Below are 26023 nucleotides of genomic sequence, written 5' to 3'. Positions count from 1 at the left end.
ACCATTTGAATAGTCTATATCTTTATAATTTTTAAAAATTAAATTAAATTTTTATTATTTTTAAAAAATTAAAGTGTAATTTTACATTTACTAATTTAAAATTTTAAAAATTTTATAGAGTCTAAATAGAAAATTTTTCATTCTAACTATACACTTATATTAATCATATTTATTGGATAAAAGAGCCTTTTTTTAATAAGGAATCATCCTCCTCATTTGTGAGCTAGAATTTGAGTTAATAACACATTTTATATTTTCTTATATTTATATTGTGTTTTATTATCATATTTGTTAGGACTTAAAAGTATACGTGAGTGTAAACTTTTTTATCTTCTAATTTTAATAGTGTAAGCTCGAACGAAATTGTTCAAACTAATTAAACTGATGTAATTTAGTTTAAATTAATTTTCAACATAGGTTTGGATGGTGATTTCGGGTTGATTTTAATTTTGACTTTTAAAATATTTAAAATCAAGTTAACTACATTAAGAAACTTATTAAATATAATAAATATTAAACTCAAACTCAATATCTTATAACCCATTTTCTCACCCCAAACAAAAGAAAAACAAATTTGATAGAAATGAAAAAGTTCACACTTTTTAAATAAAATAAATAAAACAAAAATAAATAGTTATTTCGCAAACACAGAGAAAGTGAGCAGCGCAGAGTACCGCCGCCAAAGCCACTTGCAAAGTGAAAACCTGAGAATCAGCTTCCTTTTCCGCCCTAAAAATACCAACGCAACGTTTAGCTTACTCCACCGTCGTTTCCGGACTCATAACACTATGGTGTCCATGATATTCAATGATCCTTCTTCCGCTGCCGCCTTCCATCGCCTCTCCTTTACCCGTTTCAGTAATGGTCTCGTTTCCCTTCGCCGGTTTGTGGGTCCACTTCATGTTTTCTCAAATACCCCTACCCTTCCTCGAGCCCTCTCTCTCCACGCTCCACGTTCTTCTCGTTTCATTACTGGTATGGGAATTTTACGGAAGTTTTCAGTTTGTTATATTATATATTGTTATAAATTTTCTTTTATGTTATTTTCTGTCACTGTCGCATTTCGTCAAACGCTTAGAGTGCATTACGAGGGCTTAATTATTTTATCACAGTAATTTTCATATGGAAATGGGAATATGGGATCATTAAGGCTGGTTTTGATTTGTTATACAGCTTCAATGGCCGCTGAGCCATCCGCTAAGGTGATCGATGGGAAATCAGTGGCAAAGCAAATAAGAGAAGAAATAAGTGCTGAAGTAACAAAACTGAAGGAAGCAATTGGAGTTGTTCCTGGATTAGCCGTTATTCTAGTTGGGGATAGGAAGGACTCTGCTACTTATGTGCGGAACAAGAAAAAAGCTTGTGAATCTGTAGGGATTAACTCCTTTGAAGTAAATTTACCTGATGATGCTTCTGAGCAAGAAGTTCTCAAGTATATCTCGGACTTCAATGGTGATCCTTCGGTTCATGGCATCCTTGTTCAATTGCCTCTACCTTCTGTATGATTCTAATCTAATTTTGAAAACCTGCATGTTTATCCTCTTAATGTCAATCATACTATATGTAGTATATGGGGTTTGCATGCTTGAAAGTAATCATGGCTCTTAATTCTGCTTCATGGATTTCCACCAGCATATGAATGAGCAGAACATTTTAAATGCTGTTACGATTGAGAAAGATGTGGATGGCTTCCACCCATTGAACATTGGTCATCTTGCCATGCGAGGTAGAGAACCCTTGTTCGTTCCATGTACTCCTAAAGGATGCATAGAGCTATTGCATAGATATGGTGTTGATATTAAAGGAAAGAGGGCTGTTGTCATTGGTCGGAGTAATATTGTTGGAATGCCTGCAGCTCTGTTACTGCAAGTAATGACTCTTCTCCTCCTCATTTGTATTATCTCTGGACACATAATTTCATATTTATTTTTACCCCACTAACAGTGTCTTGATATTGGTAGAGGGAAGATGCTACTGTAACTATTGTCCATTCTAGAACCAAGAATCCTGAGGAAATTACAAGACAGGCAGATATCATAATATCTGCTGTGGGGCAGCCAAATATGGTGAGAGGTAGCTGGATAAAGCCAGGTGCTGTTATTATTGATGTTGGAATAAATCCAGTTGAGGTAGGTGCACATTTTCATTCTTTTCTTTCTTATTTGTGTCCTCTTCTGACTTGGTTAGTGAGACTTTAGAGTCGCTCACTTTTTTCTGGAATCCCTTCCCCCCTCAGTTAACTGACAAGTAATATGTTGTTCCATGTGAAAGGATGCAACTAGTCCTCGAGGATATCGGTTAGTTGGAGATGTTTGTTATGACGAGGCCTGCAAGATTGCTGCAGCCGTTACTCCAGTTCCAGGGGGTGTCGGTCCTATGACAATTGCAATGCTTCTCTCTAACACAGTCAGTTCAGCAAAGAGAGCATATAACTTCAATTGAGAATTTTATCCATTTGACTCAAGTTGCACTTGTGGCAACTTGTCTATGTTGCTGGTTAGACTCTCCCTTGACTGCATTCCCTAGACAAACTTGCTCGGCTAATCCTTTACAAATAAGACGCTTTATACAATGTTATCATAGTGGCAGTTCTGTTTTGCCATAACGAAATACATTGAATGAGTGTAGATTCAAGGTTCTGAGACTGCCATAATGTTCATATGAAGCTTTTTCTCGAGTAGCAATGTTATAGACTAGCTTTTCTGTGCTATGCCCTCCATCTAAACATTGCTCCTTTTGATAAAATACCGGGTCAATTGTAACAAAGCTTAATTTTGGCAACAATCAAAAAGTCTAGTCTTGTTAGTTGTTAAACCACTAGTATGCATTTATTTGTTTTTATAAGAGGATTTGATCCTAATTTGGTTTAATCTTGTTTTTGTATATGCAATGATCGCCAAAAGCCGACTTGTTTCTCTTAGACTATAGCCAAAGAATCGTGATCCAATAGTGCTTGCAATTGCAAGTTTTGAATTGACAAATTTTCACCATTTTGACAAATTACGCGGATAAAACGCTACAACTTAGCATTTTAGCATTGTTCCATTGTATCTTCAGAGCTTGAAACTGCAACAAGAACAATAATATTGTTGACAAATATTTTGGCCAATTAGATCATTGCATGTCTGGTTACAAGCTATGTCGATTACATTATTATTTTACAAATATCATGACTCTTATTCTTCCAAATTCTTTTATTAGATTTTCTGTAACTTAACACGCCAACCACACAACACTCAAAACACTTCTTCACAAGCTTAACTGACTTGAGTCAAGCAAGCTTTGATTAAAATTCTGACTCTTCTTTCCTCACAAAGAAGAGACCAGAAGGGCCATTATTAGGCAACAATGCTAATCTCACGGGACTCTCTGCACCTTCTTCAACACTTAAGATCCCACTATTGAAGTTTATGTCTGTTTTCACAAAGCCAGGGCAGACACAGTTGATGATGAAATTGGGATATTTCTTAGCCAGGATCCTCGTGTAGGCATTCATGGCTGCTTTAGACAGTATGTAGGCTGACATAAAAGCAGGCCAACCCTTCTCTTGCAATGAACCCTCCTTGAAATCTTTCATATACTGGCTCATTATCTCATCCACCTTGTCTTCTGTAAGATTCTCAGCATCACTCAGGACTGCTTTCGCCCATTCGTTCGATACATTCTGAGACACAACAAGAAAATTTAGGCTGAAACCTATGATACCAGCAATTGATTATTTTCATCTTCTTACTTTTAACTTCCCCATAGAAGAAGAAACATTTACAATTCTCGGTGACTTGGATAGCTGAAGAAGGTGAATAAGTGATTCGCACATTCTTTTGGCGCCGTAGTAGTTTGTTTGAAGGCATTGCTTGGATAACTCTGGTGATTGAGTCAGTAGACTACCCCAGTTTGGTTGTGCACCAGGCTGCATCAACGAGGGAAGAAGCTTACTCATTTACAAGAGGTGTTCTAAACATCTTTGAGCATTCAGGATAGTTCTTTTGGATAAACTTTCTATCACTAAATACTTACCACTTAGTAGCTATAATCCCCAAGCAATCAAGAAATATGTTTAGGATAAAGAGTTTATACTAAACCAAGTGTGGGATTATTAGGTCCATCCAAATTCCAAAAGGCTAACCTGCTATAGTCTAGTATCGAAAAACATAAACCCAGGGCTTAACTTAGTTAACTTATGCAGCTATAGTTAAAATGAGATACTCAATGAATTCAGGGATTCAAATCCCATCATCTGCAATCTCTTCGAATCTCTCAAACATTAACTACGGATTGGAGAGACAATTCTCTACTGTGGTTAATGGAAACCAAGTGGATTGATAGGAGACTACCTTACCAAAGCCTGCAGCTCTAAGAGCTTCAAGATCACTTTTGACGCCACCAATCCCTGCATTGTTCACCTGCACAAGTGACAACAGTCAAATTATGAACTCGGAAAGAAGTAAAGTAAAAAAAGAAATGTAGCGTTTTGATGAAAAAATACCAAGATATCAAGCTTTCCGAATTGTGTTTTGATGAAATCCACCAAAGAAGCAACACTAGCAGGGTCTGCAACATCAAGCTGATGAAAAACTACATTATCAGACAGGCCAAGATCTTTCAGCTTATCAACAGCTTCAAGACCCCTCTTCTCATCTCTAGCTGTTAAAACAACCATGGTTCCTTTTGAAGCCATCTGCTTACATATTTCCAATCCGATTCCCTTGTTTGCACCAGTAACCACTGCATATCTGAGAAGAAAGTTGAACAAATTTGGTTCAGAGTGTAGAAAACTTAACATATATAGCTGGTGTGTGAAGAAAGACAAAAAAAAGCAGTACCGCTTTGTTACTTCTGCCATTGATACTGTCGAGAAAGTAGAGAAGAACTCTCTTTGCTGCTGGAGATGTCAGCTTTTACAGATTTGGGTAAAAGTTGAATGTCAACAATAACAGAAAATAAAGAAGGTTGAAAAATCTGATCTTTTCACAAGTTTTGCTCTTCATGTCCCTTTTTTTTTTTTTGTGGTATATAATAATCCCCCAAAAAGATATCCAAATAGCGGTTCAAAACACCCCACGAAACCGGCTTGTGTGGGCAACAATGTCAGTTTCAAGCAGCGGGCAAGGACCCACAGATCTTTCGTTCATAAAAATCAACTCCCATTAAAAGCAACCATCTTTGTGATAAAACTAAGTATTTTAATGGAGAAACTAAAACCAATACTGCCATATATATGTTTAGATTCAAAAGTTGGTCCATTCCCATATTACAACTTATAACACAAAATTTCAGATATAACGTGAAAAATAACGAACTAAACCACACACTAGTACAATTGGCCCACATAAAGTGAGAATTTACAGAAAAAATTTGCTTTTCGCAACAAGATTTGTTGTCCATTTTTATTTTACTGCTGCGTTTCATCTAAGTTGAGATTGCATTGTTACCGTCGTCATGGTGTTGATCATCAAGGTTCCGGAGTTGCAGGCTCACCCTTCACAAAAAAGAGACCAGAAGGGCCACCTTTAGGCAACAGTGCCAACTTAACAGGAGTCACAGCACCTTCTTCAGCAGTTATAATACCAGTGTTGAGGTTTATATCAGTTTTGGCATATCCGGGGCAAACAGAGTTGATGCAGAAATCTGGGTACTTGTTTGCCAGAATCCTAGTGTAGGCAATAAGTGCGACTTTTGAGACAGTATAGGCAGAGGTGAAGGTTGGCCATCCTTTACTTCCATGTAAGCCCTCCTTAAAATCTTTTAGATACTCGGCTATTAAGTCATTCAGTTTCTCCTCTGTTGTAACACCTGTTAACACTCCTTTAAGCTTCTCACCTGTACCCTGTAACAAAGAAACTTTTCCATCAACCGTTTTTGAAGCTTATGATCTGAAATGGGATTTTACAGGAACTCGGGATTCTACCTCCAGCATGACTACAGAGGAGGCAAGATTTACGATCCTTGGTAAGTCGGATAGTTGCAGCAATGGAATAAGTGCTTCGGCAGTTCTTTTAGCGCCATAGTAGTTAATTTTTAGGCATTCTTCGGCTAACTCGTAATTGCCATCAGTCATTTTACTCTGTATATCACTCGAATTTACCTACATTTGTAACAAGCTGTCATGACACAACCCCATCCGATTATGTCTTTATTGTTCGTTCGAGTAGCCATAAATCTATCAAAGTTTTACCACCCTCAGCAGTGCCTTTACTATAGTGCACTTTACGTTTGATTCGAATATGTGAAGACACGCGTTACATAAAAAAACTTTAAGACAATTACGTATTCATGACCCAATAGGTTAGTTCGTGACACAGGCATTCTGTAATGAAGGTAGTTTAGCTAACATACCTCAGTACCAGGAGTAAACAAAAAGGTTACACCTAATATCCCGGCATTGTTAACCTGCAAAAAAATCAATGTTATAAGAAAATCATGTCATAGAAAATCAGTGTTATGCTAATTATGGCATATAAGTTGGATAATTGGTACCAAGATATCCAACTTCCCAAATTGTTTCTTCACAAAATCTGCCAAAGAAGCAATGCTTTCAGGGTCTGTTATATCGAGCTGGTGAAAAACTAGATAATCTGAGAGACCAGAGCGTTTTAGACTTTCAAGAGCTTCAAGACCTCTTTTTTCATCTCTAGCAGTTAATACCACCATGATCCCATTTTGAGCTAATTGCTTACATATTTCAAATCCAACACCCTTATTTGCCCCAGTGACAACTGCATACCTGAAACGAGTAAATTCATTTCAAACCATTAAAGGCAGTTAAAACTCAAATAAAATGGACCTAGATCTATGTAACCCCCAAAGATAATAGTTTATTTGTTTAACATAATGAATTCATTTTCTTCAACAAATAAAATGCTTGACACAATTAAGGAGAAAAATTCTGTGACAATGATGTAGTGATCATTATTCTGTGACATTGATTTTGCGGTGTCAATTTCTACGACGAAAAATAATTTTTAATATTTTAAAAATTTTATATATTTTAAAGAAATTATCTTGAGACATATGATTATTTAGATTTAGATTAAATTTGGACAATTATATGTCTAGATTCATTTTGAGCTTAAACTTTTAATTTTTTAATAATTTATTTTGAATTTTATTCAATAATTTTAAAAATTTTAATATTTTTACAAATTTATAATTTTTTAAAATTTAAATATATATATAATTTAAAAATTTCAAATTTAGAATCAACTTAAATAAGTGATTGTTTAGATTCAAAGATTCATTGTTAACATAACATTTTAAAAATCTTTTAATTTTGAAATATTTAAAATTTTTCATTTTTTTGTTGAACTGCAATTTGATTACATGAGAGTTTAATGAGTGTGCTTTTTTTTTTCGGAGGGACTTAATCGTTTTTGGGTAAACTACAAAAATAGATATCTAACTATGCATTTGATTCTATTTATAGAATTTTTAAATTTAAGATTAAATTAATAGAATATGTAAATACTGAAGAGTTAAATTTGTTATTAGACCAATAAAAAAAAAGTCTCACGTTAGCTTCCCATCACTTATCTAATAGCAACTAACGAGAGAGTGACTAAAATATTTTATTTCGAAAAATTGAGTGACTAAATCAAAAAAAATTAATTTGGGTGACCAAAATAGAACTAAAGGCAAACTATTTTTGTAGTTCACCCTAATTTTTTAACCAAAAATTGGGAGCCTTTTTACACCTTGTGGTACATGCACGGATGGTGTGAAATTTATTAAATTCCATTCACCAAAGTTGCCAATTTCCAAGTTTGGAAACTCAACCGACTTGTGACAACTTTTTGAATGAGATATAGGCATTTTTGAGTTGAGATATCTTCATAGTGTTCAAAGATCTATCTATTAGCTTCGAAACACACTTTTAATCACTCAATTTAGAGTTTGGGAACTTAAGTTATAATTGTTTTAGTGAAGACTGCGCGAGCAGAATTTTTGGACGGGATTATTACAAATTTACGAGATTTAGACTTTTAAATCATATTAGGTTCGATTTTTAGACTTAATTTTTATTATATATGAGACTAATATTGTATTTATTAGGTTTTATTATTTTATTATTTATTTATTCCGAATTTTAGATATTTTTAATTATTTGAGTTTTATATTTCTTAATCAAATAAGAAAATCTAATTTAAACTTCTTTTTGTTGAGGTTAATTAGAGTTATTTTTGTGTGTAAGATTTATTTCTTATGGTTTTTGAAGTACTTTCTTTTTGATCTTTTTAACAAGCCGTGGAAATTCATTCTTCAAATTGCCAATGATTCTTTATTTGATTTACATTATTTCTTGAAGGATTAATTAAAGTAATTAATTGAGTTTGTTAAGATTTATATCTTAAAAGTTTCAATTAGACATTTATCCATTTATCATCATATCCATCAGTTTTTCGTTCCATATTTTATTTTATTTTTTACAATTTTGTTTATTTATTTATTTATTTATTTTCGTTCTTTAAATTTCTTCTTTTAGTGTTTTCATTTTCTTTATTTCTAAACTTATCTATTTTTTCTTTACAGATCTAATCTGAATCATTCTTTCTTGAATCAAACAACTTAAATCGATATTAATTTTTTATTTCTTATCACCTTAAACTAGAGGTGTGCATGGGTTAGGCTGGGTTTGGGCTGGGCTTAGCTAAAAATTTAGGCCTGGACCGGCTCGAAAAAAGGGCCTAAAATTTTGCCCAAGCCCGACCAGGATAAAAATGTTAAAACCCGGGCCTGGCTTGGACCCCCCATATTAATTTTTATATAAATTTAAAATATATATAATACATCAAAAATACTAAAAACATCAAAATAAATATTTCTCAACAAATTAAAAATAAATTTTAAAAAATATGTATACTTAAATAATACTAAGATAGATGCAACTTAAGAAGCAAATGTCTCTAAAATAATAACAAAATTAACAAATGTCTTTAAAATAATAACAAAATTAACAATAAAATAAGTTTTATACAATATCCAAACAATAACAACAAAATAGTAACAACATAATACTAAAATTGTAGCAAAATAGGGAGAATATAATATAAAAAACATTTTTTTTGTTATTTAGTGAATTTGGGCCAGGCTTAGGCCAAAATGCTTTACCCGAGGCCCAACCTGTTTTTTAAACGAATCTTATTTTTTATCCAAGCTCACTTTTCAGACTTATATTTTTGCCCAAACCCTCTTATATTTCGGGTGAGCTTTTAGATCGGACTGGATGACTTAACCGATGAACAGATCTACTTTAAACCAATGTTTTACACCTTTCAAGAAAACACATGAAAAATATATTTACTAACATGCAAGATAATAGTAAAAGTTAAATTAGCCAATCAAAGAACAATATTGAGATTTGAGTAGCCCATAAATCGATTATAAGTGTTAAGCTTTGACATCTTCTCAAATATGACCTCTTCCACATGTATTTTTACTCCATTTCCAACCTTACATCTTCTGTTCTAAAATACCGAATTAAGCATAAGAAAGCATCCCAACACATAAGCTACGACGCGTCTTAACTCACCCCTATTTTGCAGTTTATAGTTACACACCACAAAATCCAGCAAGATAGCCACGGGGCCTAGTTCACCAACTACAAAACCCTATCTCACTCTATTTTCCAAGCCTAAAAGAAAGACATCAACAGCATGTAATTTGAAGAAAAATTGAAGAGACATTTTATGGTGTGTGAAGAAAAAAGGAAATACCTCTTGGTCACCTCTGCCATTGATGATGTGAAGTCAAAGGACCCTCTCTAGTCTGAAGTTTGAAAATGATGAACTGATAAATTAAAGAAGGTAATAATCTTTTCATAGGGTTTTAGTGATTCATATATAGGCAATCTTTAAATACCATAAATAATATAGTAGAAAATGCTCCTTACCCTTCAAACCGGTTTGTGATACCTTAGTCAACAAGACATTTCAAATCAACCAAATCCCCACGTAACTACCAGCCTCCTTGTGGGGACACAAAATGAACCACACAAGTGCAAAAGGTCTGTAATAACTGAGTAAATTTGTGTTATTTACTTTTGAGTTTTATTATTTATATCCCTTAAAAAATTTACCACTTGCAATTCAACTTTTAAAAAAAACATTAAAAATTATTAAAAGATTTACCACTTGCAATTCAACTTTTAAAAAAAACATTAAAAATTATTTTCAATAATAAGATACTATTATTTTTAAATGTCCAACACCCTCAGGAAACCGGCATCTGTGGGCAACAATGTCAGTTTCGAGGCAGAAAGTTCTTCATGAAAAATCAACTCCCATTAAAAGCAACCATCTTTGTGGTAAAACTAAGTATTTTGATGGATAAACTAAAACTAAAATTGCCATATATTGCAACTTATAACAGAAAATTTCAGATATAACGTGAACAAGTAACTAATTAAACCACACATAAAGTGGGAATTTACAGAACGAATTTGCATTTCGCAACCAGATTTGTTGTCCATTTTCATTTTACCGTCGTCCTGGTGTCGATCATCAAGGTTTCGGAGTTGCAGGCTCACCGTTCACAAAAAAGAGGCCAGAAGGGCCACCTTTAGGCAACAATGCCAACTTAACAGGAGTCACAGCACCTTCTTCAGCAGTTATTGTACCAGTGTTGAGGTTTATATCAGTTTTGGCATATCCAGGGCAAACAGAGTTGATGCAGAAATCTGGGTACTTGTTTGCCAAAATCCTAGTGTAGGCATTAAGTGCTACTTTTGAGACAGTATAGGCAGAGATAAAGGTTGGCCATCCTTTACTTCCATGTAAGCCCTCCTTAAAATCTTTTAGATACTCGGTTATTAAGTCATTCAGTTTCTCGTCTGTTGTAACACCTGTTAACACTCCTTTAAGCTTTTCACCTTTACCCTGTAACAAAGAAACTTTTCCATCAACCATTTTTGAAGCTTATGATCTGAATTGGGATTTTACAGTAACTCGGGATTCTACCTTCAGCATGACTTTTGAGGAGGAAACGGTTACGATCCTTGGTAAGTCGGATAGTTGCAGCAATGGATTAAGTGCTTCGGCAGTTCTTTTAGCGCCATAGTAGTTCATTTTTAGGCATTCTTCGGCTAACTCGTATTTGTCATCAGTCGCTTTACTCCATATATCATGCGAATTTACCTACATTTGTAACAAGCTATCATGACACAATCCCATCCGACTGTGTCTTTATTGTTTCTTTGAGTACCTATAAGATGAACCTCTACCTATATTGCACTATACATTAGATTTGAATATGTGAAGTACACTCCATTATTTTTTCATATAGATGAAAAAGTAATGGAGTGAATCTTAGGCTCTGTTTGTTTGCAAGGATCTGGTTGTAAAATCTCATTCGTTTTTGGGAAAATGTCTTACAGATTTTTTTTGTGTAAGACATTTTCCATCTCCTTCTTGTCCAGGTAAAAGTCCTTCTCCCTTCCTTCCGTTCTTCATCTTCTTTCTCTCTCTCTCTTTCTGCAAATCTCATTCCTCCCTTTCTCTCTTTCTCAGGCAAAGGCCAATCTCATTCCTCTCTTTCTCTCTTTCTCAGGCAAATCTCATTCCTCTTCGCAAGGTCTTGACTTAAGGTATGGCATCTTCTTTTTAAAGCTTTTTTTTTTCTTGTTCTTTACTTGTCCACATTTTCTTCTTGTTCTTTTTAAAGCTCTTTTTCTGGGTTTGGGTAAATTCTGTCGATTCAAGGTTTTGGTGTGGTTTTTTTCATCAATGTTAGGAAATGGTTGCCTCTATCTTTTTAGAAGTTGACTGTACTTCATATCAGTTTTGATACTTGAACACTATAAAGATAATATGCAAGTATGTCAATTATAGCTTCTGTCGCTACAATATCATTTCAGAATTTTATGTTGGGTTTATGTTTGAGCCAAATTTCGTGAAATACATGTTTAAGTTTCTGCGAGCAGTAGAGAAAGGTTTTGGGTTTCTGATATCCCATTAATTGAATTTCTGGTGGTGAATTAAAGAAATGAAGAAAGCCTTAAATTATTCTGTAATAGAGGACTCTGGATTTTATGGGTTAGTGAATATCATTAGCCTCCAGGTAAGAAAGGAATAGTTGGGTTGCTGCCTTACTAGGGAAGGGGCTACTCTTGTCCCTTATAGCCTCAGGTGCAAGGTGTAAAAAAAAAGCAGTAGCTTGAGTGAAGTGAAGTGCAATATGTATATCTGTGCGTTTTTCTGTGTCTATATATATAGCATAAGATATATAATAAACTCTAAAGTGTGATCTATATCTACAGAACATGCAATTCTTTTATTGGTCAATATACATGATTTACTTATGGTTCATGTCTATTGTTTAATACACGAATTTTGATAAGGATAGAGTTTAATACTAACCCTTTTCTTATTGGTAAAGGTATATCTAATGAAAAAAGTGAAATTTAAATTAAATTAAAGAGAACTTATATAAGGCGGATGCTTTTTATTCCTTTTGCCTTGCAAAAAAGGTGTGTGCCTGGTTAAATGGGCATTGCCTGGAAGGGTTTGAGGCACTTCTGTTGTCTAGTGCTAAGGCGCACAGCTCAAGTGTGCCTAGGCGCATGCCCTGACAACACTGAATCTTGTTTCTGAGGCAGAGAATCCATAAAGACTGAAAATTTTTACTCAAGAATCTTTATAAACAATTGAAGGCTTATGATTATAGCCATAGGTGCTAAGTTATAAAGTTGATATCTACTGTGTTGACATGATTCAATAAAGGCTTCTCTTATAAGCAAAAACCATGGAAAGCTTAGTATTGTTATCCAGGGAAATCTTCTTTAAGCATATAACAACCAAGATGGTACATGTCTGTCTTGCAAATTTTTCTCTTTAACTTACAATGTTTTGAACACAATATGTGGAACTTTAAATACGAAGTATGTAGTTTATTTTGCTAGCGTCCTTGCAATGGGAAATCAACTGCCACGATTGTAATAGGTCAAAAGTTTCTTTTAGTATATTCATGTTAATAGGATCTTACTGGGAGTACACTTCAGAGTCCGAAAAATGAGAGGGTAGCGGTGCTTGAATCCTGTAACATTTTTTGCAGCTGCCAGTTTTAACCTTATGGATCCATAGTGGATACAGTTTTAAGATAAATGTGTATGCATGAACATTTCATGTCTTATCTTGTCTCCTTGGAAATTGTTATCCTTAATAATTTTGGAAAGTTAAGTGGTGATAGCAGTAATATTGTTAGTTACTGTTAGTTGCAGGGTTAAAGAGGTTGTAAAGCTGGTATGAGCAGTTGAGAAGGCTTAAGCTTCACTATATAAGCAGCCCTTAGCTCTATCAGAAAAGTGGTTTTTTGTGAATGAAAAGAATCAATCAGATATTTTATTCTAATTCTTTGATTTCTTCTTTTTATTTTGTTTCATTGTCTTATTACAGTGGTTTTCTATGACGTAATGATACCTGTTCTTTTAATACCAATGGTTGCACTATGCATGTAGGAGCTTCATGCAACTAATACATTTTATTCTTTCTAATTGCAGCAAAGTGTGAAGGAGGATGTGGCAAACATAATAGCACCCCTGATGGTGAGACCAATAACACGGTGGCCTTTCTTTACCTTCTTGGGTGGTGCAATGTTCTGCTTGCTGGCTAGCAACCACTCTGAGCGCCTATCATATGTCATGCTCAGGCTAGACTATGCTGGGATCGCGGCTCTCATTTCTACTTCCTTGTATCCTCCAGTGTATTACTGAAAGAAGTAGCTAAAATGAAACTAGAGAACTAGAGAAGAGTCGATTACTGAAAGAAGTAGCTAAAATTTATCTGCGGTTGAATTTATGCTCAACCCATTGTTAGTGAAGTGTATATTCTTCATTAAATCAGTCTTACAGCTCTAAGAACCATTAGCTTTCAGCCTTAATTTATGTTCTAAACATGCAAATACTTGTAATAATGTGGCAGAGACAAGAACTTAATGTTTTGGAGGTTTTAACTTCTATGCATTAATGTACACAGCTTGTATACTTATAATGGGGGGTGGATGATAAATGGCAGAGAATAGCCTGTAAAATTTGACTTACAACAACACTACGTGTAACTTATTTTTGCTTAGGTTTCTTTTCTTCTTCTTCTTCTTTTTTTCCTTTAGGAAAGAACAGCCAAGATTGCTGGTAAAAATTAGAACATTTTTAAGTTAAAAATGTTACTTTAATCGAATATTAATTTAATTAAAAGTTTAACTTTTTCAAAAATTGAAATAAGAAATATTGCTGCAAGTGTATTTATATATCTTTGGGTAAATTATAGTAGAGGCCACTTAACAATGGCTTTTTCCCTTTTGGTTACTTAACTATGCAAAGCTAAAAAAATATCATTCAATTATTAGTAAATTATCTTTTTGATCACCTAATTATTGAAAGTTATAAAATGTCCATCAAGAAACTCATATGTGCTCTTCTTCTTAGCTTCATGAATGCACAAATCAATTAAAACTCAGAGCCATTTGTTTGCTTGAAATAGCCATCTTCATTGGTGGAGAAAATTCCATTGTAGTGCTATAATCTTTCTTTGCATTTGTTGTTTCCTCTGCAAGGTGTAGGCTTATTAATGTTCTGGGCATTGTTTAAGTAAGTTTTCATGCACTGGCGTAACATGGGTATGCATGCTCCCATTTAAATGCATTTGTCATGTATCTTTTCTATTCTCTTGTAAAATGTTGTTTATGTGATCCAACATTTGAGTTCACGCATAAGTTATTAACTCTATATAGTCATACAAATGGTTTTCTTTCTGATTTTCTATTCCTCTTTATAAATTTACATTTGTTGAAGTTTTTGAGCAATTTATCTGGATGAAGTATGAAGCTCTATCAAAATCTAGAGCAACAATGTAATAAACCCAGATGAAGAATGAACAATGCAATAATTGCGTATTATTATATATTTAATTTGATTTATTTATTTATAAATAAATCATTGCAATATATGTAAAATAATTTAAAATATAAATTTATTAATATATATAAATTTATTAATATATGTAAAAATAGTTTTTCCGGAAAATATTTTCATTAAATTTGCCAAACAACAGAAAATATTTTACACAGATTCATCCAAACACCAGAAAAGTAAATCATTTCCAGAAAAGTAAATTATTTTCCAGAAATCATTTTTTGGAAAATATTTTACTGGCAAACAAACGGAGCCTTAGCCTTTGAAAATTTTCCTTAAATAAAATAATTTCTTTTTTTGGTACATTTGAAATTGAGAGAGGGGTGTTATAATCAAAATTTGAATCATGAACCTTTAATGCCAACATAGAGTTGTTAACCACTATCTCCTTCTGAGTTAGAGAAAAATAATAAGACAATTAAGTATTCATAACCCAATAGGTTAGGTCGTGACACATGCTTTCTTTTATAAAGGTAGTTTAGCCAACAAACCTTAGTATCGGGAGCAATCGAAAAGGTTGCACCTAATATCCCAACATTGTTAACCTGCAAAAGATGAATGTTTTAAGAAAATCTTGTCATAGAAAATTAGGGTTCGGGTAATTATGGCATGTAAGTTGGATAATTGATACCAAGAAATCCAGCTTCCCAAATTGTTTCTTCACAAAATCTGTCAGAGAAACAATGCTTTCAAGGTCTGCTACATCGAACTGGTGAAAAATTAGATAATCCGAGAGTACAGAGTATTTTAGACTTTCAAGAGCTTCAAGACCTCTTTTCTCATCTCTAGCGGTTAACACCACCATGATCCCATCTTGAGCTAATTGCTTACATATTTCAAGTCCAACAACCTTGTTTGCCCCAGTAACAACTGCATACTTGAAACAAGCAAATTCATTTCAAACCACTCGTTTAAAGAAGAGACAACTAATACCCAAATAAAATGGACTTGGATCTGTGGAAGCCCCAAAAACAATAGGCTTATTTTTTAAAACATAAATAGTGTCAAGAGGTACATGATGGTTTCGTCTTTCTTCAATAAATACAAGGTTCTACATAATTAACAAAAACAAATGATAAATGTACTGCCAACATTGTTAAAGAATAAGAAAAATTTCATCAACGAATCATAAAGTAATATTTAAATCTTGACAGCCCGTAAATCTATTATAAATGTTAAGCTTCAACCTCTTTCTCCTATATGACCATATACAAAAACACATTTTTACTCTATCATCACTTTTAATTTTATTTCTCTTTGTTAAAACATTGATTTAAGTATCGAAAAATATCTTAGAGCACAAATTCTGACACTTCTTAACTCACCCATATTTTATAGTTCACACGTCACATAACTTAACTCACTTGCTAGTGATCTAAACTTACTTTATTCTATAAGTCTAACAAAAAATAAATTAACATTAACAATTCGTATAATATATGAAAAAGATAAATAAAAAAACTCATTTCTCAAATCCTTAAAATTAATTTTCCCCGTTGTTTAGATTCCTTTATCTCTCATTTCCTTTTAAGAATTTCTCATATTATTTTTTATTTCATATTTCTCATTTTATTTTTAGATTTCTTACTATTAACTTTTTTTTTCTTTCCATTTTGGTTTCAACTCAAAAGATCTCATTTCAATTTTTAGATTTCTTTAACTTGACCAACACATTACACCCTCATTTTTTCTTTCTGAAAGTTTCTTTAACTTTAGATTTTTATGAGCTTCCTCAACACGTTCAATCTCCATATTTGGAACTTTCTAATTTTCCCCAACCCTTAGTCCTTTTTTTTTTTTTTATCTTTCGAAGCTTCTTCAATATTTACGTTATTCTTGAGTTTTTTTTAGTTTTCCCAATTTTTAATTTAATAAAATTTAAATTATTTATTCTTCAAATTATTTGATTATTTTTACATTTAAGACTTTTTAAATTTAATAATAAAAAGATATATTTTTCTCTAAATCATTTTTTATTTTTATATAACCTAAAAGGTACTAGTACAATTTTATATATTTTAGAAAATCATCCTAAACAAATTTGTACAAATGACTATCTAGATTCATATTGAATTTGGCCAACCATAATGTCCATGGACTTAAATTTTAAATGATTTTTATAATTTTTATTTTTGAACTTTTGAGTTTTACTCAATATATTCATAAATTTTAATATTCTTTTAAAAATATCTTTTTAATTTTTATAATTTAAAAAATTTAAGTCTAACATGAACCTAAATAAATGATTGTCCAAGATCATCTCAAACATAAAAAGTTTTAAAATATTTTTTAAGTGTTTAACTTTTACTAATATTTGAAAGCTCAATGATTTAATTGATTTTTTTATCGATTTCAAGAACTTTTGTACCATTTTTTTTTCATAGGTAAAGCAAATAAATAAACTAACTACAAAATGCTTCTTCAATCATTGGTTTGTTACCAAAGCCATTTTGGCCAAGCAGCCAATTGTTTTGTTACGTTCTCTAGGAAGATGATTAAAAACCTAAGATCTTAAGCTCATCAATAGGTATTGAATACATCTAATGGGAGCAAAGTTTGAACTTGTCGGAGATGAATCCTGAATGGCTTTGACCGCTTCCACACTATCAAATTCAATTTTCACACCATCATAGCTCATGTTCTGGATGAGGGTTAAACCATCAAGTATACCCATAATTTAGCATAAAAAATTGAACACTTGCCCAAGTTTTTGTTGTACCCCATAATTTACTCTTCATGTCTATTTCTTATAACTCCCCCCGCTGCAACATTTTCAAAAGCAAATTGAACTGCTCCATCGGTGCAAAGGCTGATCCAGCTATTTGGTGTCTGGAGTGCTAAATTTTGTTCCTTCTGCCTAGATACATCTTCCTTGTGAAAAGAAAAAAATTATTTCTCCCATGTATATGAAATTTTAACTATCTCACCTGTCTTTCATGAACCCCCTGTAAAAGAAAAATATATTGATTTTTCCAAATTTTCCAAGTTAGTAAGCCAAATAAATATGACCAAGTTACTTAACTATCAACTGATCAGGCATTACTCTGCAAATTAGCCTTTAACCACTGGATAAGGTCTCCAACAAAGAAGCACCCAATAATTCCATTTGGAAGAGCTAGCATCCAGATTTCTTTAGCTACCAGACAGTCTCTAGTAACATGCAAAATATCTTTAGAATGGTTACCACATATATCACAAGAGCTATCATACCCTATCCCTCTCTTAACATGCTCCGTGGTAGTCAACAGCTTCTGGTTTGAAACAAGCCATAAGAAGAATCTGACTTTTTGGGGTTCCTAAAATTTTCATGGAAGATTCCATTGTATATCATTTGGTCTCTAGTTCCTTTCTCGAATATGCCAGTAAGCACTCTTTAAAGAGAAAATACCATTTGAATTCATAGTCCAAAAAACCTTGTCATGGCCTGCAGATGGGTGAGGTAGAGGAATACTCACAATACGCCTAACAATTCCTTCTAGCAACCATATATGAAAAAGATCCAGATTTCAAGATCTCTCCTCATTTATCATTCCACTAAGCATGTAATCTAAGTTAATATTACTATGGCCCAAAATATGATCAATCAAAGGGCCCACATCCGGAATCTACGGATCTCTCCAACATCTATGTTGTTGCCATTACCAACTAACCAACATAAATTTTTTTGAATTAAGGGTCATACCTTTGAGACAACTCTCCAAAGAGTGGAACAATTTCCTCGCCAAATCCTATCAAGTAAAGCCTTTTTCATACCATATTTGGACCTAATAACTCGAACCCATAAATCATCCTTTTTGGAGACTAAGTTGTATCCTATCTTCATCATGAATGAAATATTCTGGTCTCTTAAATGTCTAATGCCAAGTCCTCCACAAGATCAAGGTTGACAAACAGACTCCCAGTTAACCAACAACACATTCTAATTACCCTTCAGATGAACCCCAAATGAACTGCTTGACAATACGTTCAATCTCACCATACAAACCTTTAGGAATCATCATAGACTGCATGAAGTAGTTAGGAACAAATAACAAAACTAATTACCCCAATGTAGTTCTACCAGCTATAAATAACTTCTTAGCATCTCATCTATTCAATTTTTTACGAATCTTATCAATAACAAAACATATAGTACTTCTCAAAATCCTTTCATGAAGGAGAGGAACACCCAAATATGTACCTAGATTGTGAACCCTTTGAAATCCAAGGGTATCACTCAATTATAGCCCCATGGTATCAGTCACTCATTTGGAGAAATAAACTTTAGTCTTCTGAGTATTGATCTAATACCCGGAATACCCACAAAACCTCTCTAGAATGTCTTTGAGTACCGAAATTTGTTGAGCATCTGCATGACCAAAAATGACAAGATTGTTTGTAAAGAAAAGATGTAAAAAGGATGGGCCAGATCTAGATAATCTAATAGGCAGCCAAAGGCCACCTTCTATGGCTTGATGAAAACTATGTCCCAACCATTTCATACAGAGAACAAAAAGGTAAGGGGAAAGTGAACATCCCTAACGAATACGCTTTGCAGGCTTGAACTTCTGCGTTTGAGCACTGTTTCATAACACCTGCATGGTAGAATTCGTAATAGCAAACATTATAACATTAATAAGCATATTAGAAATACTTGCAGCCCGGAGAGAGGCCCTAATGAACTCCTATCGGACTTTGTCATATGCTTTTTCTAGATCAATTTTGACTACCATATAATTCTTGTTCCTATGTTTACTCTATATCAAATGTATGACCTCCTGGGCAATCAAGATATTATTTATAATGTTACGTCTTGCAATAAATCCTGCCTGCTCCCGGCCAATGATCTTAGGAAAAACTATTTTAAAACGGTTAGCAATGACTTTATTATAAATTTAAACATCTAGAACACAAACTAATAAGACAAAATTGAGAAAAGCTATCGGGACTAGAGACTTTAAGAATAAAAACTAACAATATGTTACTCAATTCAGGCTCGATACTCTTACTAGTAAAAACCTTTTTAACCCATTCATAAATCTCTGGACCAATTAAGTCCCACAGCTTCTGGAAAAATAGTGCCTAAAAACTATCATTTTCTTAAGCCTTCAACGGTGCCATATCGAAAATGGCTACTTTGATCTTATCATTTGACACCTCATTTCCTAAAAATCAAGAATCACAATTATCCAGAATAGGGAAAAAGTTAGGAGGTAACATACCTATAAGTCTAGGTTGGTCACCATACAACTTTTGCAAAAAGTTTATAGCTCTAAGTTGAATGGCTTCATGATCATAGATCCAAGAATCATTTTCATTTTTCAAAGTAGCAATACAATTATATTTTCTTCTTTGTAGGGTACGATAATAATAAAATAAACTTAGTATTATGGTCCTCAAATTTAACCACCCACATTTGGATTTTTGTTTCCAAAGAAATTTCTCATGGTGGAGGACATTTTCCAACTCTTCACGGATTTCTATCACTGAATGAATGAGTGAACTAGAATTAGAAACCTCCAACTTCCTTTGTAAACTAGAGATTTTGTTCATCAACTATCTTTGTGAGTGTTTAAATGACCATAAACTGTTTTATTTCACTTCTTGAGCCTTACAAAAAGATTAGAAAGTGAAGCCAAATTTTCATGAAACCCCCATTGATCCTTAACAAAATCTGGAAACCTTGGATGCTCCAACCATCTAGTTAGGAATCTAAATGGACGCTCCTTGGAAATTCTAAGCTCTGGTCTTATTGAAAGAAGAAGTGGTTTGTGATCAGATTTAAGAGTTGGGAGATGAGTAACTATTGTTCTAGGAAATTCGTTAAGCCAAGCTCTGTTTCCAATAGCTATGTCTAATCTCTCAAAAATCTCCCCTCTGTGCCAAGTAAAGGAAGGGTCACGAAAATCCAAATCATGCATAGCCGTAGTATCCATAAATTCCCCAAATAGCGAACACCTCACCCCTTTGGCCCTTCCACCTTTCTTCTCACTGTCAGATAAAATGGCATTAAAGTCTCTAATAGCTAACTAGGGAGTCCCTCCAATAAGAATAGTAGCATATAGACCTTCCCAAAGCATTTTTCGTTTCTATCTATCAGGGTTACCGTACACAAAAGTGATAAAGATAGAGTATTGTTGAGAGCTGTCGAAGACTCTGACCAAAATAAATTAGGGATGGTTATGAACCACCTCAACCCGAACCGAATCTTTCTAACCTATCCAAATTCCTCCTGAGAATCCAACAGCTTCCACACGATGAGAAAACTGAATGCCTAATTTAGCAATAATATTATCAACTTTTATGCCACTAACTCTTGTTTCTAGAAGACTAATAATATATGGCTTATGTTCTAAATTATACTTGCGAAAAATACTCGAAAATTTAACATTGGCGCATCCTTGACAATTCCATAAAAATATAGATAATCCATATAAAACTACTAGGAATTTTTTTTTCAAAACCTTATTAATCGGAAAGAGTAGATCCCTGTAAACCATTCTCATTCCTTTTAGGAGCATCTAAATCACTAATAGTATCAATTTGAAGATTAATAAGTTCAACCATAGAATTCATGAAATCCGAGAGTGAAATTCGAGAATTACCAGAGGTCTTGAATTTATCGCCCCGGCCCTGAAGTGCTTTATTAAGAACTTTCTCACTTTTACTTCAATCATTTTTACCACCAAATCCCCGACCTTTGCCAACAATATTATCCTTCTTTGCCTCTAACAATTTATTACTGATATTATTCTTTTTTTTAAAAAAAAATTGCACCATCGAACTCGAGCTATCTTTGAAAGATAACGATGAAATTGCGTTTTTACTATCGTAAAAATATATAATTTAATTCTGACCCCCCCAAAAAAGATTTTCTGGCTCCATCAGGGGCGTAGCTAAAAAGGTTGACAGGGGCCCTGACCCCCCTAAAATGAAAAAATTTTCATTTAGGTCCTTTAAAATTTTAAATTAAAAAGTTAAAATTACACTTTAGCCCCTTAAAAATGATAAAATTTTGATTTAATATTTTAAAAATTATTAAAATATAAATGATTAAAATGATAAAATTACATTTTTATTATTATAAAAATTATAATTTAATTCCAAAAAAAAATTTTCCAACTTGGGGGAGATGCAACCAAGATTTACAATTAGTTTTAGGAATTGTTTCAAAGAAAAGATCCACAAAATCAATGAGTAAAACAGAGACGAAACTGTATTAAAAATAATTAAAAACATGATAAAATATTACAACACGGAAAACATGGACATACTATCAATTGGAAGACATATAAATTAAACTTTATAAAATATTAAAAAAATATAAACATCATCACCTCTACCAAATGTTCTTTTGTGGGTTCCTTATCAACTCCGATTGTGTTTTCGCAATTATTATTAATTTATTGTGTGAGTAGGGCGAAGGCTATCGCATTGATATGACAAAGGTAGAAAATATAGAAGAACTGGTGTCATTACCAATTTATTCGTGTATTCCTTTATTTTGTTTTTCAGTACAACCACCATGTCACTGCTTGAAGCCTTGTCCGTCATACGAGAAGTTGTTGTTTCCAAGGTTTTCGACTTTCTCCTTGACAAGTTAGCCTCGTCTGAGCTCCTGCAATTCGCTACTGGAAAAGAGGTTCAAGAGGCGATCCATAAGTTGGACATGGAGCTGAAGGAGATTCGTGCAGTGCTTGATGATGCTGAAGAGAGACGGGTGAAAGAGAAGTCCGTGAAAAGCTAGTTGACCAACCTTCAAAACTTGGCGTATGATGTGGAGGATTTGCAACCGAAATTGGCAGGCGCAACTTGATGATGGAACGTTGGGGTTGCTCAAGTAAGAGACCCAAACTCATTCCTGATTCATTCACTGCTGTTATGTTTAATAGAGATATGATGTCCAAGATAAAAGATATCACTGCCAAATTGAAAGATTTGGAACCTCAAAGAAACCAGTTGCAATTTAAAATTATTTATTGCAAGAGACCCAAAAGACTAGAAGAAAGATTGCAGCCTACTGCTGTGGAGATTGAAAGTCATGTGCATGGTAGAGATAAAGACAAACAAACAATGCTTGATTTGCTCTTGAAGAGTGACAATGAAGCAAATTTCGTGATTCCTATCATTGGAATGGGCGGGATCGGTAAGACAACCCTTGCCCAGCTTGTTTACAATGATGCTTCCATTTAAAATCATTTTAACCTCAAAGCATGGGTTTGTGTTTCTGATGATTTTGATGTTATGAGAATAACTAAAGAAATCTTGCAATCAGTCACTTCCAAGCCATGCGATGATAATGATTTGAATAGAGTTCAAGAAAAGTTAAAGAAGGTGTTGTCGGAGAAAAAATTCTTGATTGTTTTAGATGATGTCTAGAATGAAAATTATCATGTATGGACCATCTTGCAATCTCCTTTTTTAACTAGAACTCGAGGAAGCAAAATCAATGTGACAACAAGGAACCATGGTGTTTCATCAACAATGGGTGCCTTCTATGCTCATTCTTTAGGGGTTTTATTAGATGATGATTGTATGTCATTATTTGTTCAACATGCATTAGGAGGAAGGGATTTTGGGTGACATCCAAGCCTAAAGGAAGTTGCTGAGAAAATAGTGACAAAGTGAAATGGTTTGCCTTTGGCTGCTAAAACTCTTGGTGGCCTATTGCGCACTAATGTTGACCTTGATGCATGGGAAGATATATTACAAAGTGAGATATGGAAGTTATCAGAACATCAGTCTGGTATAATTCCAGCTCTACAATTGAGTTACCATCATCTTCCTTCACATTTGAAGCGATGTTTTGCATATTGCTCCATTCTTCCCAAGGACTATGAGTTTGGCGAGGAAGAAATAATCTTGCTATAGACGGCATAAGGATTACTACAAGAAGCACAAGATAAACAATGCATTGATGATTTGGGTCGAAAGTACTTCAGGGATCCAGTGTCAAGGTCTCTTTTGCAAATGTCCATCAGAGATAATTCTCGATATGTTATGCATGATCTCATTAATGACTTGGCTCAATCGATTGCTGGAGAAGTATGCTTTAAGATGAAGGGTAATTAGAAAGTTTCGAAGCACGCTCGCGACTTATCTTACATGCAAAATCTTTTTGATGGCATCAAAAAATTTAAGGGCATTTGTGAAGCGCAATATTTACGAACATTTTTGCCATTAAGGTTGTCAAAATATATAGGAGGCTATGTGACCAATCATGTTATAAAATGTTTGTTGCCGAAGTTAAGATGGTTAAGGGTGCTTTCTTTGAGAGGGTATAAGATTGAAGAGTTACCAGATTTTATGGGAAATTTAAAACACTTAAGGTACTTAGATTTTTCTCAGACAAGTATTAAAAGTTTGCCCGAGTCTATAAGTACCCTCTATAATTTAGAAACCCTTCTATTAAAGAATTGCATAAGCCTTGAGAAGCTACCTTTGGAGATAGAAAACTTAGTCAACCTATGTTATCTTGATATCACTGGTTCAAATAAATTAGAAGGCATGACAAGTAACATTGGCAAACTAGCTGATCTTCAAACACTATCCAATTTTATGTTGGGTGAAGATAAGGGATATCAAATAAGGGAGTTAAAAGATTTGTCAAATCTCAAGGGAAAACTTAGTATTTCAGGGTTACAGAATGTTTTTGAGCCTCAAGATGCTTGGATGGCTAAATTATGTGATAAGTCAATACTCGAGAAGATAGAATTGAGGTGGAGCAAGGACTTTAAGAATGAAAGACAATATGTTGATAAAAAGGTGTTGGATGGGCTTCAACCTTCCAAAAACCTTAAGGAGCTTAGCATCACCTTCTATTGTGGTGCAATGTTGGCAAATTGGGTAGGAGATTCATCCTTCAATGATCTACAATCTTTATGCCTTGAAGATTGTCCAAATTTATTATCATTGCCATCAATTGGGAAATTGCCATTGTTGAAAGAGGTACATATTAAGGGATTGAAAAGTGTAACTAATGTGGGAGTAAAGTTCTTTGGGGAAAACATGAAGATTGCATTTTCTTCATTGGAGATTTTACGGTTTGAAGACACGCCTGTATGGGGGAATTGGAACTTGAGTGAAGTTGACGAGGAAGCTAGGAAATTCCCTAGACTTCGTGAGCTCCTTATTCGAAAATGTCCATTGTTGTCGGGGAGTATGCCGGAACATCTTTCTTCTTTAGAAAAACTTACAGTTAGTGATTGTGAGAAATTGATAATTCCAATTCAAAACTTTCCAATGCTTTCGGAGCTGAAAATTGAAAGGTGCAAAAAGGTAGTGTACAAAGGTTTTGCGGAAGATAGCTCATTAAAAAGAGTCTCATTTTCAGGTATTTCCAAGTTTAGTTGTGCAACAGAATGTTTGATGTTAAGATCAATAAAAGTGGAATCCCTTGAGATTGATGATTGTTGTGAGGAGTGTGCTCTTTCCGAGAGAACAATTGTGAGGAGTGTGCTCTTTCCGAGAGAACAATTGGGGATGGCTAACTCAATCCATGTCTGTTGGTGTTTTGAGTATTGGAAAATGTCCGCAAGTAGAAGAATTAATGTAGCTGAAGATCCCTTGCAACATTAAGCAAATGAAGATAAAGAAGTTTGGAAGGCTAGAAAAGCTGTCAACAACCTTGCATTTCTTCTCATCACTTACGATGGTAGCTTTACAATTGCCCAAAATTGATTTCTCTTGAAATGAGCAATTTGCCTTGGAACTTGAAAGTGCTAAGTATTTATTTTTGCAAAAATTTGCAATTTTTGTTGTTGGATGAAGATCAAAATGTCAACTCCAGCAATGCATGTGTTCTTCAAGAGTTAGAGATTTACAGCTGTGAATCTCTAAAGAGAATAAACAAGAATTCGTTGCCCTCCACGCTTAAGCAACTTAAGCTAAAATGGTGTTCAAAGCTAGAGTCCATTGCTCGAGAAGTTCAAGATAACTCTTGTCTGGAATATATTGATATCATTAGTTGTCATATGATTAAGGATCTACCGCAAGGATTGAACCAGCTCAAGCATCTCCAGAGCGTAAACATATGGAGCTGTTCAAATTTGATTTGCTTTCCGGACAATGGTTTGCTCCCCACAAACCTCAATGTGCTCCTCCTTGCAAATTGTGAACTACTACAAGGTCTACCTGAGGGCGTAC

General features: G+C 33.8%; 4 protein-coding genes across 5 annotated transcripts; 1 reads left to right on the top strand and 3 right to left on the bottom strand.

Annotated features, from left to right (window-relative positions):
- The first annotated feature begins 583 nt into the window (after positions 1-583).
- On the top strand, positions 584-3432 carry LOC108487235 (bifunctional protein FolD 4, chloroplastic-like). The gene is made up of 5 exons (XM_017791529.2): positions 584-975; positions 1174-1499; positions 1633-1869; positions 1962-2129; positions 2272-3432. Exons 1-5 carry the CDS (start codon positions 789-791, stop codon positions 2440-2442), a joined length of 1089 nt encoding a protein of 362 aa, XP_017647018.1. The 5' UTR covers positions 584-788; the 3' UTR covers positions 2443-3432.
- LOC108487635 ((+)-neomenthol dehydrogenase-like) lies at positions 3087-5032 on the bottom strand. 2 transcript variants are annotated; one of them, XM_053019663.1, is made up of 5 exons: positions 4824-5032; positions 4487-4733; positions 4335-4403; positions 3767-3910; positions 3087-3664 (listed from the first exon to the last, which is right to left on the bottom strand). In XM_053019663.1, exons 1-5 carry the CDS (start codon positions 4841-4843, stop codon positions 3287-3289), a joined length of 858 nt encoding a protein of 285 aa, XP_052875623.1. In that variant the 5' UTR covers positions 4844-5032; the 3' UTR covers positions 3087-3286. The 2 variants fall into 2 exon arrangements, with proteins under 2 accessions (XP_052875623.1, XP_017647505.1); XM_017792016.2 differs by having other exon boundaries at positions 3734-3910; positions 4824-5030.
- A 149-nt stretch (positions 5033-5181) lies between these two features.
- On the bottom strand, positions 5182-9881 carry LOC108487246 ((+)-neomenthol dehydrogenase-like). Its single transcript, XM_017791541.2, has 5 exons — positions 9711-9881; positions 6478-6724; positions 6337-6390; positions 5909-6085; positions 5182-5827 (listed from the first exon to the last, which is right to left on the bottom strand). The coding sequence occupies exons 1-5, from the start codon at positions 9728-9730 to the stop codon at positions 5453-5455; spliced, it is 873 nt and encodes a 290-aa protein (XP_017647030.1). The 5' UTR covers positions 9731-9881; the 3' UTR covers positions 5182-5452.
- Positions 9882-10228: 347 nt separating this feature from the next.
- On the bottom strand, positions 10229-20799 carry LOC108488121 ((+)-neomenthol dehydrogenase-like). Its single transcript, XM_053020322.1, has 12 exons — positions 20561-20799; positions 19383-19473; positions 18827-18903; positions 18582-18753; positions 17956-18150; positions 17827-17844; positions 15531-15776; positions 15423-15444; positions 14695-14752; positions 11405-11455; positions 10965-11088; positions 10229-10871 (listed from the first exon to the last, which is right to left on the bottom strand). Exons 1-12 carry the CDS (start codon positions 20797-20799, stop codon positions 10497-10499), a joined length of 1668 nt encoding a protein of 555 aa, XP_052876282.1. The 3' UTR covers positions 10229-10496.
- Positions 20800-26023: the final 5224 nt, after the last annotated feature.

This window comes from Gossypium arboreum, chromosome 10 (assembly GCF_025698485.1).
Source record: "Gossypium arboreum isolate Shixiya-1 chromosome 10, ASM2569848v2, whole genome shotgun sequence".
Classification (NCBI taxonomy): domain Eukaryota; kingdom Viridiplantae; phylum Streptophyta; class Magnoliopsida; order Malvales; family Malvaceae; genus Gossypium; species Gossypium arboreum.
This window is presented reverse-complemented; position numbering and strand designations above follow the sequence as displayed.